At 48.3% G+C, this 23,144-nt stretch overlaps 1 protein-coding gene across 1 annotated transcript in view; it reads right to left on the reverse strand.

Moving 5' to 3' along the window:
• Positions 1-550: 550 nt before the first annotated feature.
• Positions 551-23,144, reverse strand: part of WWC1 (WW and C2 domain containing 1) — a 159,924-nt gene continuing 137,330 nt past the window's right edge. Inside the window, exons 18-23 of the mRNA XM_027545723.1 lie at positions 16,103-16,223; positions 14,732-14,896; positions 7,715-7,807; positions 4,822-5,055; positions 2,405-2,526; positions 551-1,312 (exon numbers count right to left, since the gene is read on the reverse strand). Of these exons, the coding sequence (XP_027401524.1) occupies positions 1,246-1,312; positions 2,405-2,526; positions 4,822-5,055; positions 7,715-7,807; positions 14,732-14,896; positions 16,103-16,223 (802 nt within the window). The 3' untranslated portion in view covers positions 551-1,245. The remainder of the gene's footprint in view (positions 1,313-2,404; positions 2,527-4,821; positions 5,056-7,714; positions 7,808-14,731; positions 14,897-16,102; positions 16,224-23,144) is intronic.

The following is a 23,144-nucleotide window of genomic DNA, read 5'->3' on the forward strand; positions in this document are numbered from 1 at the left end:
TTTAAAATATATTTATTTACTTATTTGGCTGTGTCAGGTCTTAGTTGCAGCATGAGGGATCTTTTGTTGAGGTGCATGGATTCTCCAGTTGCAGCACGTGGGTTCGGTAGTTACGGCACATGGGTTTAGTTGCTTTGAGGCATGTGGGATCATAGTTCCCCAAACAGGGATGGAACTGGCGTCCCCTGCATTGCAAGGTGGATTCACAAGCACTGGGCCCCCAGGGAAGTCTGCTGGCCCAAGATTCTGGTGTGGCTGGTAGTGAGACCTACTCTGAAGACAGCTGCAGTGCTCACTTCAGAGGAAGGAAGGAGGAAGAGATTCTGTGACTTGGGTGTTGAAGTCACACAAGTTGATGTCTACAGCAGTCCCCGCTCAGCAGACATTCGCTCCTTTAATGAGCACATGAGCGAACAAAAAGAAAAAAAAAAAAAAAAAAACTCTCCTGGCCTAGGGATAGGTTGGGAGGGAATGAGTGGGAAGTGGAGATTCAAAAACCAGGGGAACACTGATGAAGGGAAGGGTAGGGGAGAAAAAGCGAATGAGGACATTTGTTCAGAAAGGCCACTTTATTGATGGAGATAAAACTGAAAGGTGTTCTCCACAGCCCTCCCTCACTCGTGTCAGTGGCTTCACTGGGCATGAGACCAGCGTGGGCAGGCCTGTCACCAGCCAGCCCCACGCTGCCCGCTCCACATCGGGCGGCCACATAAAAACACATCACAGCTCGTGAAGATTCACGGACGCACCTCAGAATCCCTGCACAGTTCCCGTGCATCTTTTTAAAAACATGGTACAAAATACGTTAAGTAGGAAAGGTCAGCTGTGCTGTGACACCTTCAGGACATCCTTTGAGGATTACTGTCCCTCAAACATTACTTCTTATTGCAGTGAAACCTCTAGTAGGTAGATCTGTACAAAAAAAAAAAAAAAAAATCTAAACAACTTTAAGAAGAGCAGCAACTTAATACTGCTTTAGTTCATTTAAATTTTCTTTCTCAAAAATACATTCCTAAATATACAAACTATACAATCTTGTCATTGTAATGCTGGTTTTTTTTGTTTTGTTTTGTTTTTTTTAATAATAATAGAACTCAAACTAAAAAATTCTGTTTATCTTCAAATGGACAAGAGTGCTAGGGGACTCATGACTTGGTACCTTCATATAACACCACATAAATAAGTTTAGCCACAGTCTAGGCTCACAGCGTGATCACTGGGACAAAAGAAATACTTTTCTGGCGATTAGACGTCATCTGCAGAGAGGGTCGGGATATTCATCCGAGGCCGCGTGAAAAATGCCATCTTCTCCCTGTAAAAAAGGCCATTCCTTTATGTATTTCTTTCTTTCTTTTTTCCCATCCACACCATGAGGCATACGGAATCTTAGTTCCCTGACCAGGTATTGAATCCGAGCCCCCTGCAGTGGGAGTGCAGACTCAACCACTGGGCCACCAGGGAAGTCCCAGGCCATCCCTTTAGAGCAGGCTTTTCAACCTCACTTTATAGATATTATGGGCAGGATAATTTCTTCATTGTGGGGCTAATCCTGTGCAGGTAGGGTCTTTAGCAGCATCCCTGGCCTCTACCCACAAAACATCAGAAGCATCTCTGCCAGCCCTCCTCTGGTTCTGACAATCAAAAATGTCCCTAGACATTGCCAAACGCCTTCCCCGGAGGCTCATGTCACCCCTGGCTGAGAATCTCTGCCTTGGGGGAACATCAGCAGGAACAACCACCCCCAGTTCCGATCAGGGGCCTCTGAAATCTCAAAGGGCCCTTGGCCATTTCCACTGTGGTCTGTTTTAGATTCCCTGCTGGTTAAGAATGAAAAGATGTCCAAGTGTGGTTAGAAAAATGACAGTATATTTTACATCTTTAAATTCCTCCAAGGGATGCATTTTAGCACATACACAAACATGAATACCTTTTCCGAGAGGACAACACAAACCTAAATGCAAAACCCTCTGTGAATGGGGAGGCCCAGGACATGCCTGGGTCCGGGGGTGGCAAGACGGCATCTCCCCGAGATCCTGGCAGGTGGCAGGCAGTACTAGGGAGGCCCAGCAAACATTTTCCACTGCCAGGCTGATTTATCCCTTGGCCAATCCTCCGCAGTTACTGGTGATGGGAGCGCTAAGAGGAAAGGCCGGAGCAGGTGGCTCACCCATTAAACAAAAGGATCTAACAAATTAGGTCGAGTTGTGCGGAGACCGATAAAGACAGCTGGGGGGAAGCACCGCGGGGCTCACAGATCACAGGGGAAGACTCGGCAGAGGACAAACATCTGCTACAGAGAGCTGGGAGCACAGACAGGGAGCATCGAGACGGAGAGGAGGAGACCGAGGCTGGGAGGGCAGGGTGAGAAGGGAAGGGCCGGCTGGCCAGGCACCCACTTGCTGACCTGAAAGACTGCACCTCTGGGGGCTCCTTACAGCTCTGGCCTCGAAGCCTGTGCACGTCCTTGGCGGCTGACCTCATCATCTTGTCTGTCTGAAGCTCTCCCTTGTGCTCTGCTCGGTCCATCTGGAGGGCAGAATGAGGTAGCAGAGAGTACTTAGGGTCTCTAGAAATGGGTCAGCCACGGAGACCCTTCTAGCATAAATGAGGAGTCTACTGTGGTTAAAAGGTTTGAGGGTCACCAGAGAGCACCATGATGTTTCCTGTTCCTCTTTATTCCAAATGATGATGAGGGGAAGTGATCCCAACATGTGTCAGACAGGATAGGTTTTCAGGGCCAGGGAACTGAATACCTATATGCACGTGTCAGAAGTAAGGCGGCAAGAGCTACCTGGTAAAATGCGTGTCACCTCACTGCTCCTCAGGGCCACTTAGGAAGGTAGGCTTTATAATAATCTATATTACAGATGCGGAAACAAAGCCTCAGGCATGTTAAGAAACTGCTTTAACGACATACAATTAAGAAATCGTAGAAACCCAATTTTGAATCATGCAATTATGGTCAAGGGTTTGAGGAACAATACATCCTTCCCTCCTGATACAAACCTAAGGAAACACTTTAGAGAACAAACCAAAGAGCCCTCAAATATCTATGTTCTACACACTTAAAACCGTAGCACGAAGACAGTATTTTGCTTAATGAAGCTATACCATTTAAATGACTCTTTAACAGAATCATCATCAGATAGTCATAGATTTACTATTTAAAAAAAAACAAAACTATTTGAAAGGTCAGGTTTTCTTGGTAGGTGCCTTCTTAAGGCAGGAAACATATATACTTGTTTGCTTATCTCTTTTTGCCTTGGCTACTAGGAAGCTCCAAGATAAATGTAATAGACAGCTACCATTAGAGACATATTTAGTTCCTTCTCTTCCTTAAAACTTTCTCTAATTTTCTATTTTCTCTTAATGCTGTTATTATAACTCTGATGTAATAAACAAGAAAGAAATAAATGCTTGGGGAACTTCTGATTTACTAGAGTCAATTTGAGGCTCCCACAAGTCCAGACCTAAGAAGCCCAGCACCACCTTCCTGCTTTATGTTTTCATCACCTTAACTGAGAGCTGGAATTTTAGCTAATGGCCCTCCCAACAATCCAGTGAGGCACCGTCTGGAAGGTGCTGTTGCGTTGCTTGGCTGTGTGCAGAGAAAACTAGCAAAAGCTTGTCATTTCTGCCATGGACAGCCCTCCTGGCAGGTATGAAAGGAATGAGTCAAAGATGGCCTCTGATGATTATTTCTTCACCCTATGATGTTTATTTCTTCACCACAGTCTGGGAGCCCACTGGTGTCAAAGACAATTTTTTACCCATCCAATTGTTTTAAATGAAGTTCAAATAGCAGTTTGGGTTTTTTTTTTTTTTAGCCTTTTAGAGCCTGCCTGTTACCTATACCCCCTAAAACTGCACCCAACATCTGCTAGTCATAGATGTGTTCAACCCCAGGTCTATAAAAGAGTCCAAACTCCTGCTGCTTTGGAGTTCTCCAACCCAAGACTCCTCATGGTGCTCCAAGTGACATCATCTCCATGTCTAGGTCCCCTCTCCAACCCCCCTTTTCCCTGGGAGTTTGCCTGGACTCTTCCCCTCTATGTCAGTCAGTTCAGTTCAGTCGCTCAGTCGTGTCCGACTCTTTGCGACCCCATGAATCACAGCAGGCCAGGCCTCCCTGTCCATCACCGCCTCCCTGTCCATCACCAACTCCCGGAGTCCCCTCTAGGTAGTGGAGCCCAAACAGCTGCCTTTGGAGGCTGGGGGTAGGGGTGTCTCATGCAATGTGAGACCTTCCCAAATACACACGTGTGAAAGCAGCAGCCACCCAAATTCAACTCATCGTGTGGTCTGGCCCCTTTGTGGTTGTATCTTTTTTCTTGAGCAATGCTGAGATCTCTCCGACTCACTACGCTAGGGATGAGACGCCAGCAGGCTTGTATCCTCAGGAGTCTTCATCAGGATAAAACCCGGCCAGGACCCACTCCTCTCCCCTTTGGAGAAACGTGCTCTGTGGGACTGGGTAGGCAGGCAGGAGGGCAGGTCAGTGTTCTTATTTACTCTGTGCAAGTGTGTGCCCCAGCGTAGATAAAGTGCCCCCCAATATGCCTGATGAAGGACCAGCTGCTGGAATAAACATGTGAGTAATAAGGGCTTGCGCACAAACACGGGAATGCAGCAAAAGGACCTGGCAGCCAGTAAACAGTGAATCAAGTTTCCTGGGGGAGGGATTGCTGGCTTCCTTTGCTGATGAGCTTGAGGGGCTCTGGGAGCCCTCTCAGTGAGTCACAGAACTGCAGGACCCATTCAGGGCCCTCACCGCCCTCCCTTGCAGTGGCCTGCCCTGCGTTCCCACGGTTCGCCACCCACCCGCTTCTCCAGCATCCTCAGCAGCAGGCGGAAGCGCTCGTCCTCCCGCACCCACTGTGGCAGCTCCTTCTCCCCGTGGCTCTTGGCTTGTTCCAGCTGCTCCTTGAGCTCCTTCAGCACCGAGATCTCCTGAGTCAGCTGGCTGTGCCAGGTCCTGGTGGCCTGCAGGTCCAACTCGAGGTCCAGCGAGGTGCGCGGCAGGCGTTCAGCGCGCAGGGATTTGACGGATGAAGGCTGCGGGGGTGGGGATGGTTTGGACAGGTTAGTATGGGGCCGGGTCCAGTGACCCTGTGCTCTCCCCTGCTCTGGAGCTCAGCTACCCTCCTTCGTTCATCCGCGGGCTTCCACTCCAAAAGTGAGGCTCGTCCAACCCCTGGGAGCCTGTCTTGATTTTTTCCGTGTCTACCCCTCATATTAGTGAGCAGTTTTATGTCCCAGGCATGGTGCTGGGCGCTTTACTTCCGTTACCTGAGTTCATTTTCACGACCCTATGAGGTCCTGACTGTTATCGTGTGCACAGATGAGGCTCCCAGAGGTTAAATCACACACATTATAAGCAGTGAAGCTGAGATTCCACTGCAGGCAGCTGGCTCCGGATCCCATCCACTCACTCCCTACACGCAGTTGCTTCCCTTACTCCCACTGGCTTCCATCTACTGCCTGAGCTCTGCCTCTCTCTGCATTGACATATCCAGACAAGTTTCTGAGACTGGACATGGGCCAGAGCAAAGGAAATAGCACTCCAGTATTCTTGCCTGGAGAATCCCATGGACAGAGGAGCCTGGAGGGCTACAGTCCACGGGGTCCCGAAGAGTAGGACATGACTAATGATAGTACAGGGGCAGCAGAGCTAAGCAAAAGCAGCTTCATGTGAGACCTGGAGTCACCGAGATCACTCAGCTGGATCTCCCGGCCTTGCTCATGTATAAGCACAGACTAGACAATGGTCACCCTAGAAAAGCACAGAACCACTCCATTGAGTGGTTTCCTGTTCCTAAAAGCATACTGGCCAGCCTGAAGTGAGGACAGGTCTCATAGTTAATGTCTTATGTATTAATATCATTTAAAAAATCACTTTATTGGGCATTGTACTGGTTTTCTGTTACTGCATAACAAATTACACAAACTAGCAGCTGAACGTAATGCAAACTCATTATCCCACATTTTCACTGGGTAGGAGTTTAGACACAGGTTGGCTGAATCCTCTGCTCAGGGTCTCATGAGGCTGAAATCTAGGTTTTGACTGACTGCATCCCCATCCGGGGGTTTGACGAGGGGATGATTTGCAGCCAGGCTCCCTCAAGTCCTGGGTAGGGTTCATTTCCTTGCATTTTCTCACTCAGCTGCTGACCAGGGACTGCTCACAGCTACTAGAGGTCCTCTCAGACCCTTGCCAGGTGGCCCTGCCCACGACACGCATTGCTCAGGCAGCTAGTGGAGGCAGGTCTGCAGTGTGCACGGGTCCTGGCCCAGCCTCTGGACACCCCTGTGCCTCAGGACATAGAAAGGACCTGAAGGGAACATGGGCTCAGACCAGCTATCAAGGGCCCCCTTTGCAAGGCATCCCTTTGGCTGAGGGGAAGAGGAGATGAAGAAGCAGGAACTTCTGTGAGGCCTGCCTTGCGGCAGGGGGTGGGGGGAGTGGGGGCGGGGGTTGTAAGACGTGCAGGGGGTACTGAGTAGGAGCTCCTGGGTGTCATTTCTCCAGGAGTGGATCATGGAACACCTGGTCCAGAATTCTGAGGAGCCTATAAAAATGCTGCTTCCAGGGCCACACCCCAGCTGCCTGGATGAGGCGGTCTGGGAGTGCGGCCTTGGAATCTGCATTATCAGCAGGCTCCCAAGGTGACTCGGTGTTCCAGGGACTGGAGTGCCAGCCAGCCACAGCAGACGGGGTGGGGCAGGGGATGCCCCTGTCACTTGCGGCCATGCCCACATTCTCCTGCAGCCAGTACCCTCTCCTTTCTGGGAGGGAGCCTCTTCTGCACTGCCTTCTTTCTCCTGCTGTCTCTGGTTCTTTCTGGAGACTTGTGCGGGCAGGGTACGGCCAGGCACAGGACCACTCCCGAGGCCGGTGGTCAGCAGCAGGCCTGCCGGAGATGCTACGGGGCTGCCCCTACACGGGGCTGTCAGCATGCTCTCCTTTCTCTGCGTTTTTGCTTTGCTCTCTCCACTCCTCTTTCTGACATTCTGGCTCCTGGGTTTTTTCTAGTTCTGGAAGTTCACCAGAACTGTTGTCAAGTCTGCACTGAAAGCCCACAGTGGGGAGGGCCCCCTGCCCGTCCTGCAACCCTGACTAGTGAAAAGTCCCTAGCAGGAGTAGGGCCTTGGCCTAAGGCCTCTTGCCAACCCCCATGCAGCCACGTTCTCCATAAGGAAAGGCCAGGTTGCTCTGTGGGGACAGCATGGGGCCTCTTCCCTGGGAGTTTCCAGCTGGACTGAGTCCCATTCACACCTCCTTGCTTCCAGGTCAGCTCTTGGTGGGGAGGCGTTGGGGGGCAGGGGCACCTGGCCTCTCTTCCTGCAAGGAGGCTGTTGCAAGGGACCTTCAACTGCTCGGTCAGTTGGACAACACAGGGAGCAGAGACCTGCAGGAGGCAGGCTCCCATTGGTAGCTGTGACATCTTGGGTTGATTGGTTCTTCATGACTCTGATTTCTACACAAGTATGCCCACTCCTGATCTAACGTACTGGTCACAAAAACTATGCTACATTTACCCCTTGGCACTTTCCCCAGTGCCTACCCAGGCCTTACAGTTCACCAACTTCTATTTGCAAATACCACCATGCTTTCAAGTGCTTTCTTCCAACCAGTGGCTGAGGAGAAACGGTCAGGCATCAGGGGATGTGCGTGAGGGACACAGGGCTTGGGGAAACAAAGGGACCGTCTTACCCGCTTCATCCGGACGCTGCGTCGCTCCAAGGAATTTCGAACAAAAGGTGGCTTCTTGGACAGGGTGGAGCTGTCGCTATCACTTCGGTTCAGCTGTAGAGAGAAGAGGCGTGGGACACTCATGAAGGTCCGAGTGCGTGCAGAAGGCACACTGGGGCCAGGAGGGTGGTGGGGTCCCCAGCCCCGTCCTTCCTTTCCGTGTTCCCCATGGGGACTGCATGCAGGAGGCAGGTTTCATTCGACCTTCCTTTTCTCTCTGGGTGACCATTCACTGAGTGGGTCCTCAACAATGCGTGGCCCTGTGTGCCAACCACAAGACCTCATTCATCCTTCCAACAGCCCCATGGGAGAGGACATCGCCACTTTACTAATGAGAAGACGGTGGGTGAGGGGCTACCCGACTTGCTCAAGGTTGGAGCCGGTGCAGCCTGGCGGGATGGACACCAGCCACAGATGACTCCAGGACACACTGCCCCCTGGCCTCCTATGCTAAGGCCTGTTTGCACCAACTTTTTCCTGTCGCCCACAGAGCCCATCTTCAGGGCTCGAATGGAGCCCATATCGAGACTGATATGGAGATGGGGCAGACAGGTTCTGTGAGGGCTGTGCTGGTCACAGCTCTCTCCTCATCAGAACCCATTCAATCCCGCAGTTATCTGGACTCTCCCTGGAGGGCTAACATTCCTCATCTGTGGCCAGAGATCAGGGCTACGGTCAAACAGATGCTTTTTTACTGACAGTTCGTGTCCCCAGCGGGAGGACGGGAGAGGGAGGGGAGACGGTGGTCTCTCTCTGGAGTCATATTTCCAGGTCAGTGGGACTGTCACAGGCTGATGCTCCAGAGTCTATTTATTCTGGCAGCTGTCAGCTCACTGAGGTGGGTCTCCTCTGAGAAGCTGTCCACACTGTCATGTTTGTGGTTATTAGTAATTATCAGTAATAATGATATTACTGGTCCTGCTACATTGATGAAATAGCTACTGCACTGGGCAGAGTGTCAACCAGAATGAGAAACAGATAACAGTAACAACAAAGCCACACTGGGACTTCCTGGCGGTCCAGTGGCTAAGGCTCTGCGCTACCAACACAGAGGGCCGGGGTTCAATCCTGGGTCAGGGAACTAGATCCCACGTGCTGCAACTGAGAGTTCACTTGCCACAAGTAAAGGTCCCGCATGCCCCAGCCTGGTGCGGCCAAATAAACACAAACAAGACAGCAGCCATACGGACGGAGCCCCTCTTATGTGCCACGGGCTTTACCGACAGTTTCATTTAATCCTCAAACTATCTTAACTGAGGGGACTGAGGTTGGGAGAGATTACCACATTTTTATAAACCATATAGCTGGTAAGCATCAGAACAAGAGTTCAAGGTCCCATCCAAGGCCACGTCCTCTTTCAGTTCAGTTCAGTCACTCAGTCGTGTCTGACTCTTTGCAACCCCATGAATCGCAGCATGCCAGGCCTCCCTGTCCATCACCAACTCCCGGAGTTCACTCAGACTCACATCCATCGAGTCAGTGATGCCATCCAGCCATCTCATCCTCTGTCGTCCCCTTCTCCTGCCCCCAATCCCTCCCAGCATCAGAGTATTTTCCAATGAGTCAACTCTTCGCATGAGGTGGCCAAAGTCCTGGAGTTTCAGCTTTAGCATCATTCCTTCCAAAGAAATCCCAGGGCTGATCTCCTTCAGAATGGACTGGTTGGATCTCCTTGCAGTCCAAGGGACTCTCAACAGTCTTCTCCAACACCACAGTTCAAAAGCATCAATTCTTCGGCGCTCAGCTTTCTTCACAGTCCAACTCTCACATCCATACATGACCACAGGAAAAACCATAGCCTTGACTAGACGGACCTTTATTGGCAAAGTAATGTCTCTGCTTTTCAATATGCTATCTAGGTTGGTCATAACTTTTCTTCCAAGGAGTAAGCATCTTTTAATTTCATGTCCTCTTTAGGATGCATGTAATGCTCAGAGATGAAACTAATATAAAGACAGAGGGGTGGATTCATACAAATGGACTGGCTGGGTATCATTTCAGAAGGGGGCTTTATTCTGCATTGTTTCAATCCAAAAGTGGCACTCACAGAATATATGTCACACCAACTAGGAATACGTGTCAGGACGATTGGTGCTTAAGTCATAGTTGTTTATGTGTTAAAGACCATGTTATAAAAGAGCGATGAAAGTTACATTAAGTCCTTGAGTTTAACTCTTTCTTAAAGATGTTTTAGTGCATTTGATCTCAGACATGGTAGAGAATATTGTTGCCTTTTTGCTATCTCCATTAGAGGGAGATCGAGGAGCAGAGAGGTGAAATAACGGGAAGTCAGAGGGGTCTACTTGAAAATGAGAATTTTGGAAGAACTGTATCCTTCAGGTCAAAGTGGGCCAACCGACACGTGAGACAGCGCTGCTGATACGGAGGCGTCAGCGCCACAGGGCTTGTGGGGAGCTGTGGGGAGTGTAACACTGTCCCCGCCCCTCATGACTTAAAAGTCCAGTGGAAGCCCAAGCCCAGGAAACTCACCAAGTGACACAGGCCATGCTGAGGACCAAAGAGGGGGACACCCGGCAGAGGGCTCTTGATGTCAGGCCAGGAGAAGGGACTGCCTGTGCTCACAACAAAGTGCCCTGACTTGCAGCATCTATGAAATGGGATTAACGCCACTTGCCTTGCAGGGCTGTTTGTGAGATTAGATGACATAGGAAAAACAGGGAATTTTTTTGGGGGGTGTGTGTGTGTGTGTGCGTGCTGCTAACCTAATTAGCATATGAAACTCCATCCTCTTATGACTCTCAGTGGGAGACAAAGCCCACCTTCCACTCGAGGCAAAAGTACCAGAGTCTTGCTTTCATGGCCTCCCTTGCAGCTAGAAGCCAGCACAGGACTCAGCTATGACAATTAAATGCAATCGTGCTGGTCTTTCAGTCACAACCTGGTCAGCTGGACCAAATCTCTGTGGCTGTGCCTCTTGGACTCAGCCAGGCCACTCTCTTCTGTTCCGTGTTTGTGGGCTTGTTTGTTGCATCTGTGTTTGTTGGTTTCTCAGGGAGAAGCAGCCATCAGTGGTGAACAGTGGCGGCGGCAGCAGCAGCTAGAGCTCTCCTGGCCTCCTGCAGTGTCAGGAGTCTGCTGGGGGCCTCAGTGCTGAACCCCAAAGGCAGCTGCAGGGCCAGCTGGGGCCATGTTCTGCAGTAGCACTGTGTCCTCACCTGTCTTTAGGGTGTGATTTTGGCTGTGGTCTGGCCCGCCTTGTTCCTGCCCGATTTCTGAGGTTGCTTCTACAGCCTTCTAATGAATCTGTGAACTACTCACTTTCCTGTTCAAACATTTCTTCCCCACATATACTGCTCCCAGTCTGTTTCTGCTGCTTGCTGTGAAAGACCCTGACCAGGTACTAGGTTCTTGGTACTAGGGGAGTGGAGTGCTATAAACCACAGGCTGGAAAACAGGGAGCTGGCTGTGTACTGGAGGTAGGAGGGGGCACAGCACAGACACATATTGCCTGCTGGGAATTTGAGAATGCTCATTTTGTGGGTGAGAAACAGAGGGAAACATTATTGTTACCTCTTGCATCTCAAGAGACAGACTGAACACCCCTATAGAGTTTTAAGGGAAATGACAGGAAAAAAAATTCAGGATGTTGTACCATTGGCTACTTCCTGTAGCCTTAAGTGAGAATCTACCAGAAACAGATAAGCTTGGGCTGAAGTGTAGTCAGAAAGCAAAAGAAGAAAAAATATACATCTTTGCTAATAAAGGCCCTTTTTTTGCCTGTGGCAGGTGATCCATGCAGACTGGGAATTTCTTTACCTTCAGCCCTGAGGTTGGAGACTGGTCCAGGTAATAAAATGTGGAACGGGCTCAGCATAGTGCTAGTTGTGTTAAAAATGCTTGAGACATGGGACTGGACCTCTTTGTTATCAGGAATGCCAATTCTGGAAAAGCCCATTTAAAGTGAATCCATTTACACAGGAGACCAGAATTTTATAGTAAACATTGGGGGGCAAAAGTTTGAGTTTTTAGTTGGAAAAGAGTAACACTTTTCAAAAGTTTTATATTTCATATCTTCCATTTGACAAAATTACAACTGCATTCTAAATCCTGATGACAAAGGATAAATCAAACATTCATTTCTTTTGCTGTGATTTTTCCAACAAGTATCATCCTTCATTTTGTGTTTGATTTCCACTGCATGTTCATAAAGGCGGTAATTTTGCCAAAGACAGATTATCCATTATCCTGAGGGCTTTGCTAAATCCTTCAAGTTATTCACATTTGAAACACGGATTGGGTTTTTCTCTTCTTCAGCTGTGAGCTGGGATTAAGCAGGATTCTTCATTTGTGGTTCAGGAAGTCCCTTGCATTAAAATCACACTCAGTGACTGCAGGAAACCCTGTACCTTTTGCAAGATACACAACTATATTACGTGTACTCACACTTTCTTTTCAGATGTTTACAAGCTCTAACATTAAGTAGAGAGGACACAGAGAGGAGAGGTTTACATTATTTCTGGGAGGTACTGCAGGGAATGTTTTGGGGTGGGCACTAATTTGAAAAGTAGCCAGTGCATTTGTAAAATTGTCACGTTATGAAAAAATTAAACTTCACTACTACTGGCTTACCAGTAAAGAATCTGCCTGCAATGCAGGAGATGCAGGTTCAATCCCTGGCTTGGGAAGATCCCCTGGAGAAGGAAATGGCAACCCACTCTAGTATTCTTGCCTGGAGAATCCCATGGATAGCAGAGCACGCAAAGAACTGGACACAACTGGGTAACTGAGCACACACACACACACACTCAAGCTTATAACTGGAGGCCTTGGATACCAGATATTAGATGCTGAATCCCCCATAGCCCTTCCCTCTATAACAATAGACAAATGGATGTCAGGTTGATGAGGTGGGGCGGGTTCCAGGGGCCTCTCCTGCACAACTTACTGGAACACGAGACTGGACGGTTCTGTTTATTATTCTAGTTATTGCTTGCTCATTTTGTATGGTAAGAGATAGGGAAGGATGTCAACATGTCATATGAACCTCAGAAACAAGGTCTTGGTTCTACAGCCCCAGCAACTGGAGTGACCCCTCAGATGGGAGTCATGGATAGAAGGCAAGAGATTCCGGAAGCCAAGACCACTGCACAGCTTCTAAACTTCCATGGCCTGCAAGAGCAGGTCAGCAAGTCAAATAGGTTAAAGAGGGCCGGTGGAGGCCACGATGAACTTGAAAAGGCCTGCCAGTCCCTACTCCGAGGGCAGCGGCCCTCACTGCGGAGCTCCAGCCACTCATCACTGTGACAGAATGTGTAGCCCTAGGGGCCAGACAGTCTCTCTTTTCCCCTCCACAGAAACCGGAGTTTATGTGAAATGGCTGCATTTTAAATTTTATTTTTAATTGAATTTCTTAAGTTTTCAATGGTAGCCAAAAAGTTCAATGAAAAAAGCTCCTAAACCCATAGCTAAGTAATCCAGGGCTGTTGCTATTTTGCAACCTCAGGCTGCATGCTGCCATTGCCTTGGAGGGGGAGGAACTGTCCATCAGGGAAGGTGAGGATCAGTCTGATCTCAGCAAGGGGTGTGGAAGGGCAGGGCCGGGCGTAAACAGAGTGGAGAGTTGGTTGGAATTATAAACAGTTCCAAATAGGAAAAGGAGTATGTCAAGGCTGCATATTGTCACCCTGCTTATTTAACTTATATGCAGAGTACATCATGAGAAATGCTGGGCTGGAGGAAGCACAAGCTGGAATCAAGATTGCCGGGAGAAATATCAATAACCTCAGATATGCAGATGACACCACCCTTATGGCAGAAAGTGAAGAAGAACTAAACAGCCTCTTGATGAAAGTGAAAGAGGAGAGTGAAAAAGTTGGCTTAAAGCTCAACATTCAGAAAACAAAGATCATGGCATCTGGTCCCATCACTTCATGGGAAATAGATGGGGAAACAGTGGAAACAGTGGCTGACTTTATTTTTTGGGGCTCCAAAAATCACTGCAGATGGTGACTGCAGCCATGAAATTAAGACCCTTACTCCCTGGGAGAAAAGTTATGACCAACCTAGACAGCACATTAAAAAGCAGAGACATTACTTTGCCAACAAAGGTCCATCTAGTCAAGGCTATGGTTTTTCCAGTAGTCATGTATGGATGTGAGAGTTGGACTATAAAGAAACCTGAGCACTGAAGAATTGATGCTTTTGAACTGTGGTGTTGGAGAAGACTCTTGAGAGTTCCCTGGACTGCAAGGAGATCCAACCAGTCCATCCTAGAGGAAATCAGTCCTGAATATTCATTGGAAGGACTATGTTGAAGCTGAAACTCCAATACTTTGGCTACCTGATGTGAAGAGCTGACTCACTGGAGAAGACCCTGATGCTGGGAAAGACTGAAGGCAGAAGGAGAAGGCGATGACAGAGGATGAGATGTTTGGATGGCATCACCGACTCAATGGACATGAGTTTGAGTGAATTCCAGGAGTTGGTGATGGACAGTGAGGCCTGGCCTGCTGGAGTCCATGGGGTCGCCAAGAGTTGGACATGACTGAGCGACTGAACTGAACTGAACTGATAAACAGCCTTGGCTGTGAATTTCCTGGTGGCCCAGTGGTTAGGACTCTGCACTTTCACAGCAGGGGGCATGGGTTCAGTCCCTGGTTGGGGAACTGAGATCCCACATGCCATGTGGTTGGGTAAGTAAGTAAATAAATATACATATTATATTTATATAATAAGTAAGTAAATAAACATATATAAGTAAACAGACACACACATATATAAAAACGTTGGCCATGTACTGGTTACTGAGCCTCTCCCATGCTTTAGCCAATTCAGTCCTTAGAGCAACCGCATAGACTTGGTCTATTAACTCCATAAGGAAACAGGTGTAACATGCCAAGAATGACTGACAACAGGGGCAGGACCAGGACTTGGACCCAGAGCTGTGCGAGGCCCAGGGCTCTCAGCTGCAGGGGGAGAAGCGGGTGCTCCGGGGAGGACGGCTGTGCGGCTGCTTACCCGGCACACGTACTGGCTCTGGGGGCCTGGGGAGAAGGTCTTGGAACGGATGATGGTGCTCCCTCGAAGAAACGGCCCCGGGGAGGGCGTGCCCACCCGCCGGTCCTTGGGCCGCACCACCGTGGGCGATGGGGCTGGGGTCTCTGTGTTGGTCTCTTTGTCCACCTGAGGAAGAAGTCACAGCTGTGAGGCTGGGAGAACCCAGAGTCTCAGCCACCCACCCTGAGACTCACGGGGTGGACACTGAAGCTGCTCCCCACTCCGATCACCTCACCCCTGGCCCTCAGACACAGCCGGGGGCTTCTGCGGACCCAGCCCGGCCAGCATGGCACCCAAGGCCCCACATGCCAGCCCCCAATCCTCCCTGACACCTGTGCTTGGGGCCACTGGGAGAGACTCAGTCCCCTAACAAGCTCACATAAGCAGTAGAGGTACCTCAGGCATGGATGTCCTGGGCCTCACACCCTCAAGAATAATGTGCCAACCATATTTTGACAAAGCCACACCCAAGGCTTCCATCACCCTAGACAAGAACTGCATATGTTTTCTTGGAGTTAGGGAAGCAACTAGCAAACCTTGTTTTTTAAAAACTAGGTGATCAGCTTTTCTATTGTCCTTTCACAGTAATTACCAGTAGAGATCAACAAATAAAAACACCCAAATGAAAAGCCTTGGTTAGCCTAAACAGTGTCTTTGTGTGCTTTTGAAAAAGGCACCCCCTTTGGCTGGAGAAACTGCAGGATTTCCTCTTGGTGTGGAGTAGTTAGAAGGCAGGCCCAGATTCTTTTCCAACGCCCCTACCTCCCCACTCAACCTGTACCTCCACCCCTAATGGAGCCTCTTACAACATGTCACCTGAGTGCAGCAGGGGAGCAAAAGGTGACAGTCACTCGACTAGACCCCCTTTCCTACTGCCCTTCAGGTAGACCCAAATGGAGAAATCTACTGCTTTGAGATCCACCCATCTGCAAGGTTGGCATTATTGCGCCCATTTTAGAGATGAGAAAGCCAAGGCTGGAGTGGGATGAAGTCATCGGTCTAAGGCGACACAGCTAGGTAGAAGCAGAGCCAGTATTTGAATCCAGGCCAGCTGACTGTACAGCCTGGGGTCTGCCCAGAGAATTGGGAACCACAGAGGGTGGGAGAGATGAGAGGGTCAATCAACTCCTCCTGATTTTCTGTCACTGAAATGACTCCAATTCCAGGCAGGGACACCCCTATACAACCCTCTGCAGGTCACCCCACTCTGAAAGCCTGTCCCCTGATGCTGGGGCATGAGGCTTAGCCCCGAGACTTTTCTGACAGCCTGGGTTCAATAGTTGAGGATTATTTCCCCCAAAACAGCCCTTCCCATGTCCCGGCCCTCCCTACCTTTACCGCTGGGCACCCGTCCATGTCAGGGGAGGCTTCCTCTTCCCCTTCCTGCTCCTCTTCTTCCTCTTCCTCCTCCTTGGCTGCGGCCTCATTCTCGCTGGTCCCCTCTTCATACCTCCTGTGATGACAAGACACTGTGATCACCCACAGTACCCATGCTCACCTGCTCACCTGCCTTTAAGTGCATTCAGGGCAGGGCTTCCAAGCATTTTCTGGATTGAGGACACTTTTAAAAAAAAAATCAATTTTAACGAGGTATATTTACATATAAAAAAACTCATTTCCTGTAATGTTTGATGAGTTGTGTTCCCCTGTGTAACCACTACCACACTCAAGAAAAAGAATGTTCCATTATCTTGAAAGTTTCCCTTATATGCTTTCCCAGATAATCTGCCCCCACCCTCAGCCCATCATTGATCAGCTTTTCATGACTAAAGATTAAATCTGATCTTTCTTGTGTTTCTTAGAAATGGAATCAGATGATATATGCTTTTTTGTCTCTGGCTTCATTCTCTCAGCATCATATTTGGCACACAGTGTCAATAATTTACTCCATCTTATTGTCGAGTCATCTTCCATTGGATGGATGGACCACAGTTTGCTCATCAGGTGATAAACATATGGATTGCTTCCATTTCTTAGAAATTATGAATAAAGCTTCTGTAGACACTCACCTACGACTCTGTGTAGAAATAGGATTTCATTTGTCTTAAGACAGTGGATTAGTTTGCTAGGGCTGCCATAACACAATACCATAGACAGGGTGGTTTTAACAACAGAAATTTATTTCCCACGGTCCTGGAGGCTAGTAAAAGTCAAGATCAAGGTGCGGGCAGGGTGGTGACTTGTATACGGCCACCTTCATGCTGGGTCCCCACGTGGTCTTCCCTCTGCGTCTGCGTCCCCGGTGTTCCTCTGTGTGTCCCAATGTCCTCTTCTTATAAGGACACCAGTCATACTGGATTAAGGCCCACCCTAACTTTAACAGACTCATGTTAACTTAATCAGCTCTGAAGACCCTGTCCTCAAAAACAGTCACATTCTAAAGCATGGTCAGAGCTTCAATATCTGTAATTTGGGGGGAGACAATTCAGACCATAAGATATGTATACATACTCAGGAGTAGAACTGCTGGGTCAGACAATAAGTGTAAGTGGTGAGCTGGTTTACCCACACGGTTATATCATTTTATGTTTCCACAGTAATGTTATGGGAATTCTGGTTCCTCACCTATACTTGGTAATATCCATCTTTAAATTTAGTCATTCAGCTGATGAGTACTCATATCTATTGTGGTTTTCATTGTACTTTCCTGTTGAGAATTTCATTGACCATTCAGATTTTCTTTTGCAAAGTTTCCATTAGAATTTTTAGCCCATTTTAAAAATGGGTTGTCTTTTTATTAGAGTTGCAAGAGTTCATTATATATTCTAGATAGGAATCCTTTGCAAATATTTTCTCCAAGTCTGTGGCTTGCCTTTCCTCTTCTAAATGGTGTCTTTCAAAGGACAGAAGCTTTTGATTGTGACAAAGTCCAATTTATCCCTTTTCCTCTTTAATGCTTTGTGCTTTTTATGTTGTACCTAAGAAGTCTTTGCAAAGAATTTCTCTTGTACTTTCTTTTAAAGGTTTTTTAGTTTCAGCTTTTATGTTTAATACTATGATCCATTTCAGATTAATTTTTGTCCATGGCACCCAACATTTATTTTTTTCTGTATGGATACCCAATGGGGTTGCAGCACCATTTGTTGAAGAGACTTTATTTTTGGTGATACTTTTCATAATTATCCTTTCCCCTCAGACTCTGAGCCTAGAAAGAGTTGGTGTGACAAATGGATGGCATTTGTTAATTAGTAATTTATCTCCATTCCCATCTTTACTTTTCAAAGACATACATAACCGCCAGGCTTCTGATCAGCATGAGGCAGTATTACCATACAGAGCTGAAGGAATTTCAGCCAAAAGCAGAGAGTTTGACATCTCATTAGCTGGCTCAGTGAGACTGTGGATAAACACAAAATCTCCCTTTGGATTTTCCCAACAGGGAAAACAGATCTTGGCTCTCCACCCTCAGCCCTGTGCTGAAAACCTCCCTGGCACTTAGATGGGGACTCTCGCTATGGAAGGGCCTCTTTTTTCTCTCCTCTGCCTCTTGATCCACTCATGAAAGAGGCACTAAACATGGATACCAGAGGCTACCCTGGTGGCTCAGAGGGTAACGCAGGAGACGTGGGTTCCATCCCTGGGTCGGGAAGACTTTCTGGAGAAGGGAATGGTAATGCACTCCAGTATTCTTGCCTGGAGAATCCCATGGACAGAGGAGCCTGGCAGGCTACAGTCCGTAGGGTCTCAGAGAGTCAGACACTGAGCAGCTAACACTTTCACTTTTCAAACATGGCCTCAATGACCTCCGGGTGCCATGCTGAGGCCCTTCAACCACACCGAAAGCCCCTCGTCTCAGAGACTGAGTAGGCCTCGCTCAGTGTCACAGGCCACTTAGCGGTGCAGCCAGGTCTCCGCTCCATGAAGCGCTCAACTGCTAGGGAAGTCTCTTCTTTTGTGACTAAGAAGCTGATTGACATATTTTCCGGGAAAGGAAAAAAAAAAACAAACCCTCAATTGTAAAGAGAAAAATAATTAGACACATCTTTTCACCCTTTGGAAAAGTGGCCAAAATCAATAAAAATTTAAAAATATGTATTTGATATTTGTAATATGTATTTGATATCAAGTGAGGGTTTGGGGAAAAGGTGTATCCCTGTGGGGAGTGTTAATTAGAGCAGCCAATGAATACTGTGAAGTCAAATTAGCAGTACCTGCTAGAAAAAAAACATGTACATGTTCTTGATTAAATACTGTTAGATTATATTGTATCAGAGAGGACGTAGCTTTGGGGCACTCTCAGTCAGTGCTTCTGGTAGCATTTACAATCCTGTTTGAGAATGATGCTGTAAGACCCCGTAAAATATAAACCACACATGCCCTGGGACCCAGCAAGGCCACTTCTCAACCTTTGTCCTAGACAAATACATGTAAGCTCCCAAGGAGGTAAATACTAGGGTTTTCACTCTAGCATTGTTTGTGATTATATTCTCCTGCATGCGTGTGTGTACAACTCTCTGCGACATTATGGACTGTAGCCTGCCAGTTCCTCTGTCCATAGGATTTACCAGGCAAGAATATTGGAGTGGGTTGCCATTTCCTCCTCCTCCAGGGGATCTTCCGGACCCAGGCATCGAACCCTCGTCTCCTGCAGCTCCTGCATTGCAGGCGGATTCTTTACCGGTGAGCCACCGGGAAAGCCCCTATATTCTCCTACATTTTCTAATCCTCTGAGAGTTTTGCTTTGTTTCTGAATCTTAAAAAAAGATCAAGTCGTCTGATGATACGCATTAAAGAAACCCGAACCAGTGAAAGGAGGGAACAACAGAGGCATCCTCCACTGGGCCTTGGGTGCGGAGGGAGGAGAGGAGATGAGAACAGAAGACCAGTCTGCGGAGCCCTCCACTCTAGAGCTAAGCGGGCAAAGCAGAGCTAGTTAACATTCCAGGACCAAAAGAAGCCTCCAGTGTGGGGGGAGGCGGCTGCAGATGGAGCCACCCCACTACCGCAGCAGCTCGGGGGGACTCCCAGCCCTCTTTGTAAGTCAGTGTCTGGGGAAGTTTGAATGGCCAAGGGTGGGGAGAGAGGGGGCCACAAAGGGTGAGGGAACAGAAGGTGGTTGCTAGGAGACAGTGTGAAAAGCCTCAACACAAGCTTGGAATCTGGTGGAAAACCACTGATCTTGTGCCAGGGTTTTGGAAGACAGGTCCTGGGCCGATTTCCGGCATTGGGACCTTGCAGAGTGTCAGAGGGAGGGGAAGAGAGGGAGAAAGGAAGGGGGAGAGGGAGAGAGAGAGAAGAGGAAGGGAGAAGAGAAAGGCAGGAGAGGGACGGGGGAAGGAGGAGGGAAGGAGGAAGGGGAGGAAGGAGAGGCAGTGGGGAGACAGGAGGAAGCACGGAGGGAGAGGAGGGAAGGAGAGTGGCGAGTGACAGGGGGTGGGACAGAGAAGAGAAACTGAGACAGTTGAGAGAGAACCCTAAAGCAAACGAACATATAAGAATTCAGGAACCTGGCCCTATTCTTCATCACAGGGAGGAAGAGTCAAGGAGAACAGGAAGAAAGGAGTCAGCCTAGGGGCCAAATCCAGCCCACTGCCTGTTTCTGGACAGTCCAAGGTTCAGGCTGTGAATGGTTTTTATATTTTTAAATGGCTGGGGAAAAAAATTAAAAAGAGGGTGATATTTCACGACACGTGCAAATGATGTGAAATTTAGATTCCGTGTCCGTACATGAAGGTGCAAGGACAGAGGCGTGGTCGGCTGGTGTGTGTACTGTCTGTGACTGCTGTCACACCACGATGGCAGAGTTGAGTGGAAGCAACAGAACCTGCCTGGCCCACGAAACAGACATTCACTATCTGGCCCTTTCCAGAAAACACCTGCTGACCCCTGGAGTAAAAGGTATTAAGGAGAGACTTCTTGTCAGACCAAACGTAGAATTTAGGGCTGTAACAGAAGAGTCACTGCGTGCTGTCCGTGGGTCAGGGTCTGTTTTAAGGGCTAACCATGCATAATTTTCAGAGTCTACAAAATACACCATGACTCTATGTCACAGATGGAGAAACCGGGTTTGGAGCCTGGTTCTCAGCCCAGGCTTCACCTTAGAATTACCTTGGATGCTTTTTTTCCACACCCCCCCCAGATTAATTTATTTTTGCCTGCCCTGGGTCTTTGTTGCTGTGCACGGGCTTTCTCTAGTTGTGGCAAGCAAGGGCTACTCTTCGTTTTGGTGCATGGGCTTCCCAATGTGGTGGCCTCTCTTGTTGAGGAGCACAGGTTCTGGGTGTGCAAGTTTAAGTAGTTGCAACTCGTGGGCTCAGAGAGCAGGTTTGGTACTTGTGGCGCGCAGGCCCAGTTGCTCTGGGGCATGTGGAATCTTCCCAGACTAGGGATCGAACCCATGTCCCCTGCATTGGCAGGTGGAATCTTAACCACTGGGACCTCCAGAGAAGTCCTCCCAGGATGCTTTAAATGTACTGATGCTTAGGCCTCACCCAGACCTAGGATCCCACAAGGAGCTGGCTGAGTGAGATTTTGTGAATTCACATCTGTCTGGACTCAGAGCACATGTACTTAAGCACAACAACACACACTTCCTCCCAATGGCAAGGTTCCGAGGCTGTGCTCATTTCAGAGATGTCTCCCTTTCCAGCTGGTACTTAAGCCGTGTTCCTCCTCCATTTCCTGATAAGAATCTCTATTGTCTCTTGCGTGTCCACTACAAGCTTTGCACTTTTACTTCATCAGTGGCTGGTCCTTCAGTCTCTTCTGATGATTCTTCACAGTCAGTGTGATGTCCCCACGTTTGAGCCAAGGATCAGACAGGGTCAGAATGACTTTTGGCTCTCTTGAGTAACAGTGGCTGCTCTTGAGGGGGCGGGCAGTGACCGGAGGAAATGTGGTGTGGGCTTCCGGAGAGCTGGTGATGCTCCTCAGTTTGGACGCATGGGTAGTTTGGCTTCTGAAAATTCACTGAGCTGGACACACACATCAGCTTTTCTGAATGTGCATGATGTTGCAATAAACAGTTAAAAAATGCATTGCCTAAGGTTATACCAAAAAAGATAAAGCTAGGGTTTGAACCCTAGTCTACATCACTGTTTCCTAAAGTGTGTGATGAGACCTTTTGTGGGAAGACAAGGGACTAAAGTTTCTGATCACACAGTGGAAAAGCTGTGTCCTGTCCACTTCTTCTTCAGACTTGTTTACATCAAGAAGGAAGTCTCTCTTTGGCAGCAGCATGTCTTTAACACTGCTGACACATGGACTTTTTTTTTTACTGGAGTATAGTTGCTTTACAATATTGCGTTGGTTTCCACTGTACAGCAAAGTGAATCAGCTATTGTTGTTCAGTCACCCTGTCGAGTCTGACTCTTTGCCACCCCGTAGGCTGCAGTGCGCCAGGTCTCCTTCTTACCGAGGTCACCAAAGAGCGCTGAGTAGAGTCCCCTGAGCTATGCAGTAGGCTCCCGTTAGGTATCCACTCTGTACACAGTAGTGTATATACGTCAGTCCCAATCTCCCAGTTCATCCCCCCATCCCTCCCCTCCTTGGTTTCCTTGCATTTGTTCTCTACGCCTGTGTCTATACACATGAACTTATTCGCAAAGCAGAAATAGAGACACAGAAGTAGAGAATATATGACCTTACTTTTAACAGTAGGAGAGACCTTAGTCTTAGAACCTTGGCAAGCAATACATCTAGGTAGATTTTAATATTCTTGTTGTATTTTTATTACATTTAATCTTCCACAATTCTCTTATAAGGCAGGCTTGGCTCATGACCTACTCAATATCCACTCCTACATTCTTCCTTAGTAACAGAATCCTGAATTTTATATCAACTGAGAGACCTCATTTCCCATCTTCCTTTAGCTACTGGGTAGACCAAGTAGCTAAGCTCAGCCCATGAAAAGCAAGTGGAAATTGCTGGGTGGGACGTTCAGGAATGCTCGTTGGTTAAAAGGCACTCATGGAGACTCTGTTGTCTTTCCTCTTTGCTGATGCCTGCCTGATGGCTGGTGACTGCAGCCATTCTGCGCTTAGCAGCCTTGATGATGGAGGTCACACAGTAAGGACAGCAAAGCAGAATAAGAAAAAGAGCCTGGGTTACCAGTAACATCATGGGGCTGATAGATGAGCCTTGGATTGCCTTTTTCCAAGTCTTCTTTTTTAAGTAACAAAGAAGTAAAATTCTATCTTGTTTAAGCCTGTTATTTCTGCTTCCTATTCCTATCTGCTGCTGCTGCTACTAAATTGCTTCAGTTGTGTCCGACTCTGTGCGACCCCATAGACAGCAGCCCAGGCTCCACCATCCCTGGGATTCTCCAGGCAAGAACACTGGAGTGGGTTGCCATTTTCTTCTCCAATTGCAATTCCTTACTGAGGAATTTTCAATTTATGGCAAATTATACTTATTTCCACTTCCCTTCTGGCTC

The sequence above is a fragment of the Bos indicus x Bos taurus genome, chromosome 7 (genome assembly GCF_003369695.1).
Source record: "Bos indicus x Bos taurus breed Angus x Brahman F1 hybrid chromosome 7, Bos_hybrid_MaternalHap_v2.0, whole genome shotgun sequence".
Lineage (NCBI taxonomy): Eukaryota > Metazoa > Chordata > Mammalia > Artiodactyla > Bovidae > Bos > Bos indicus x Bos taurus.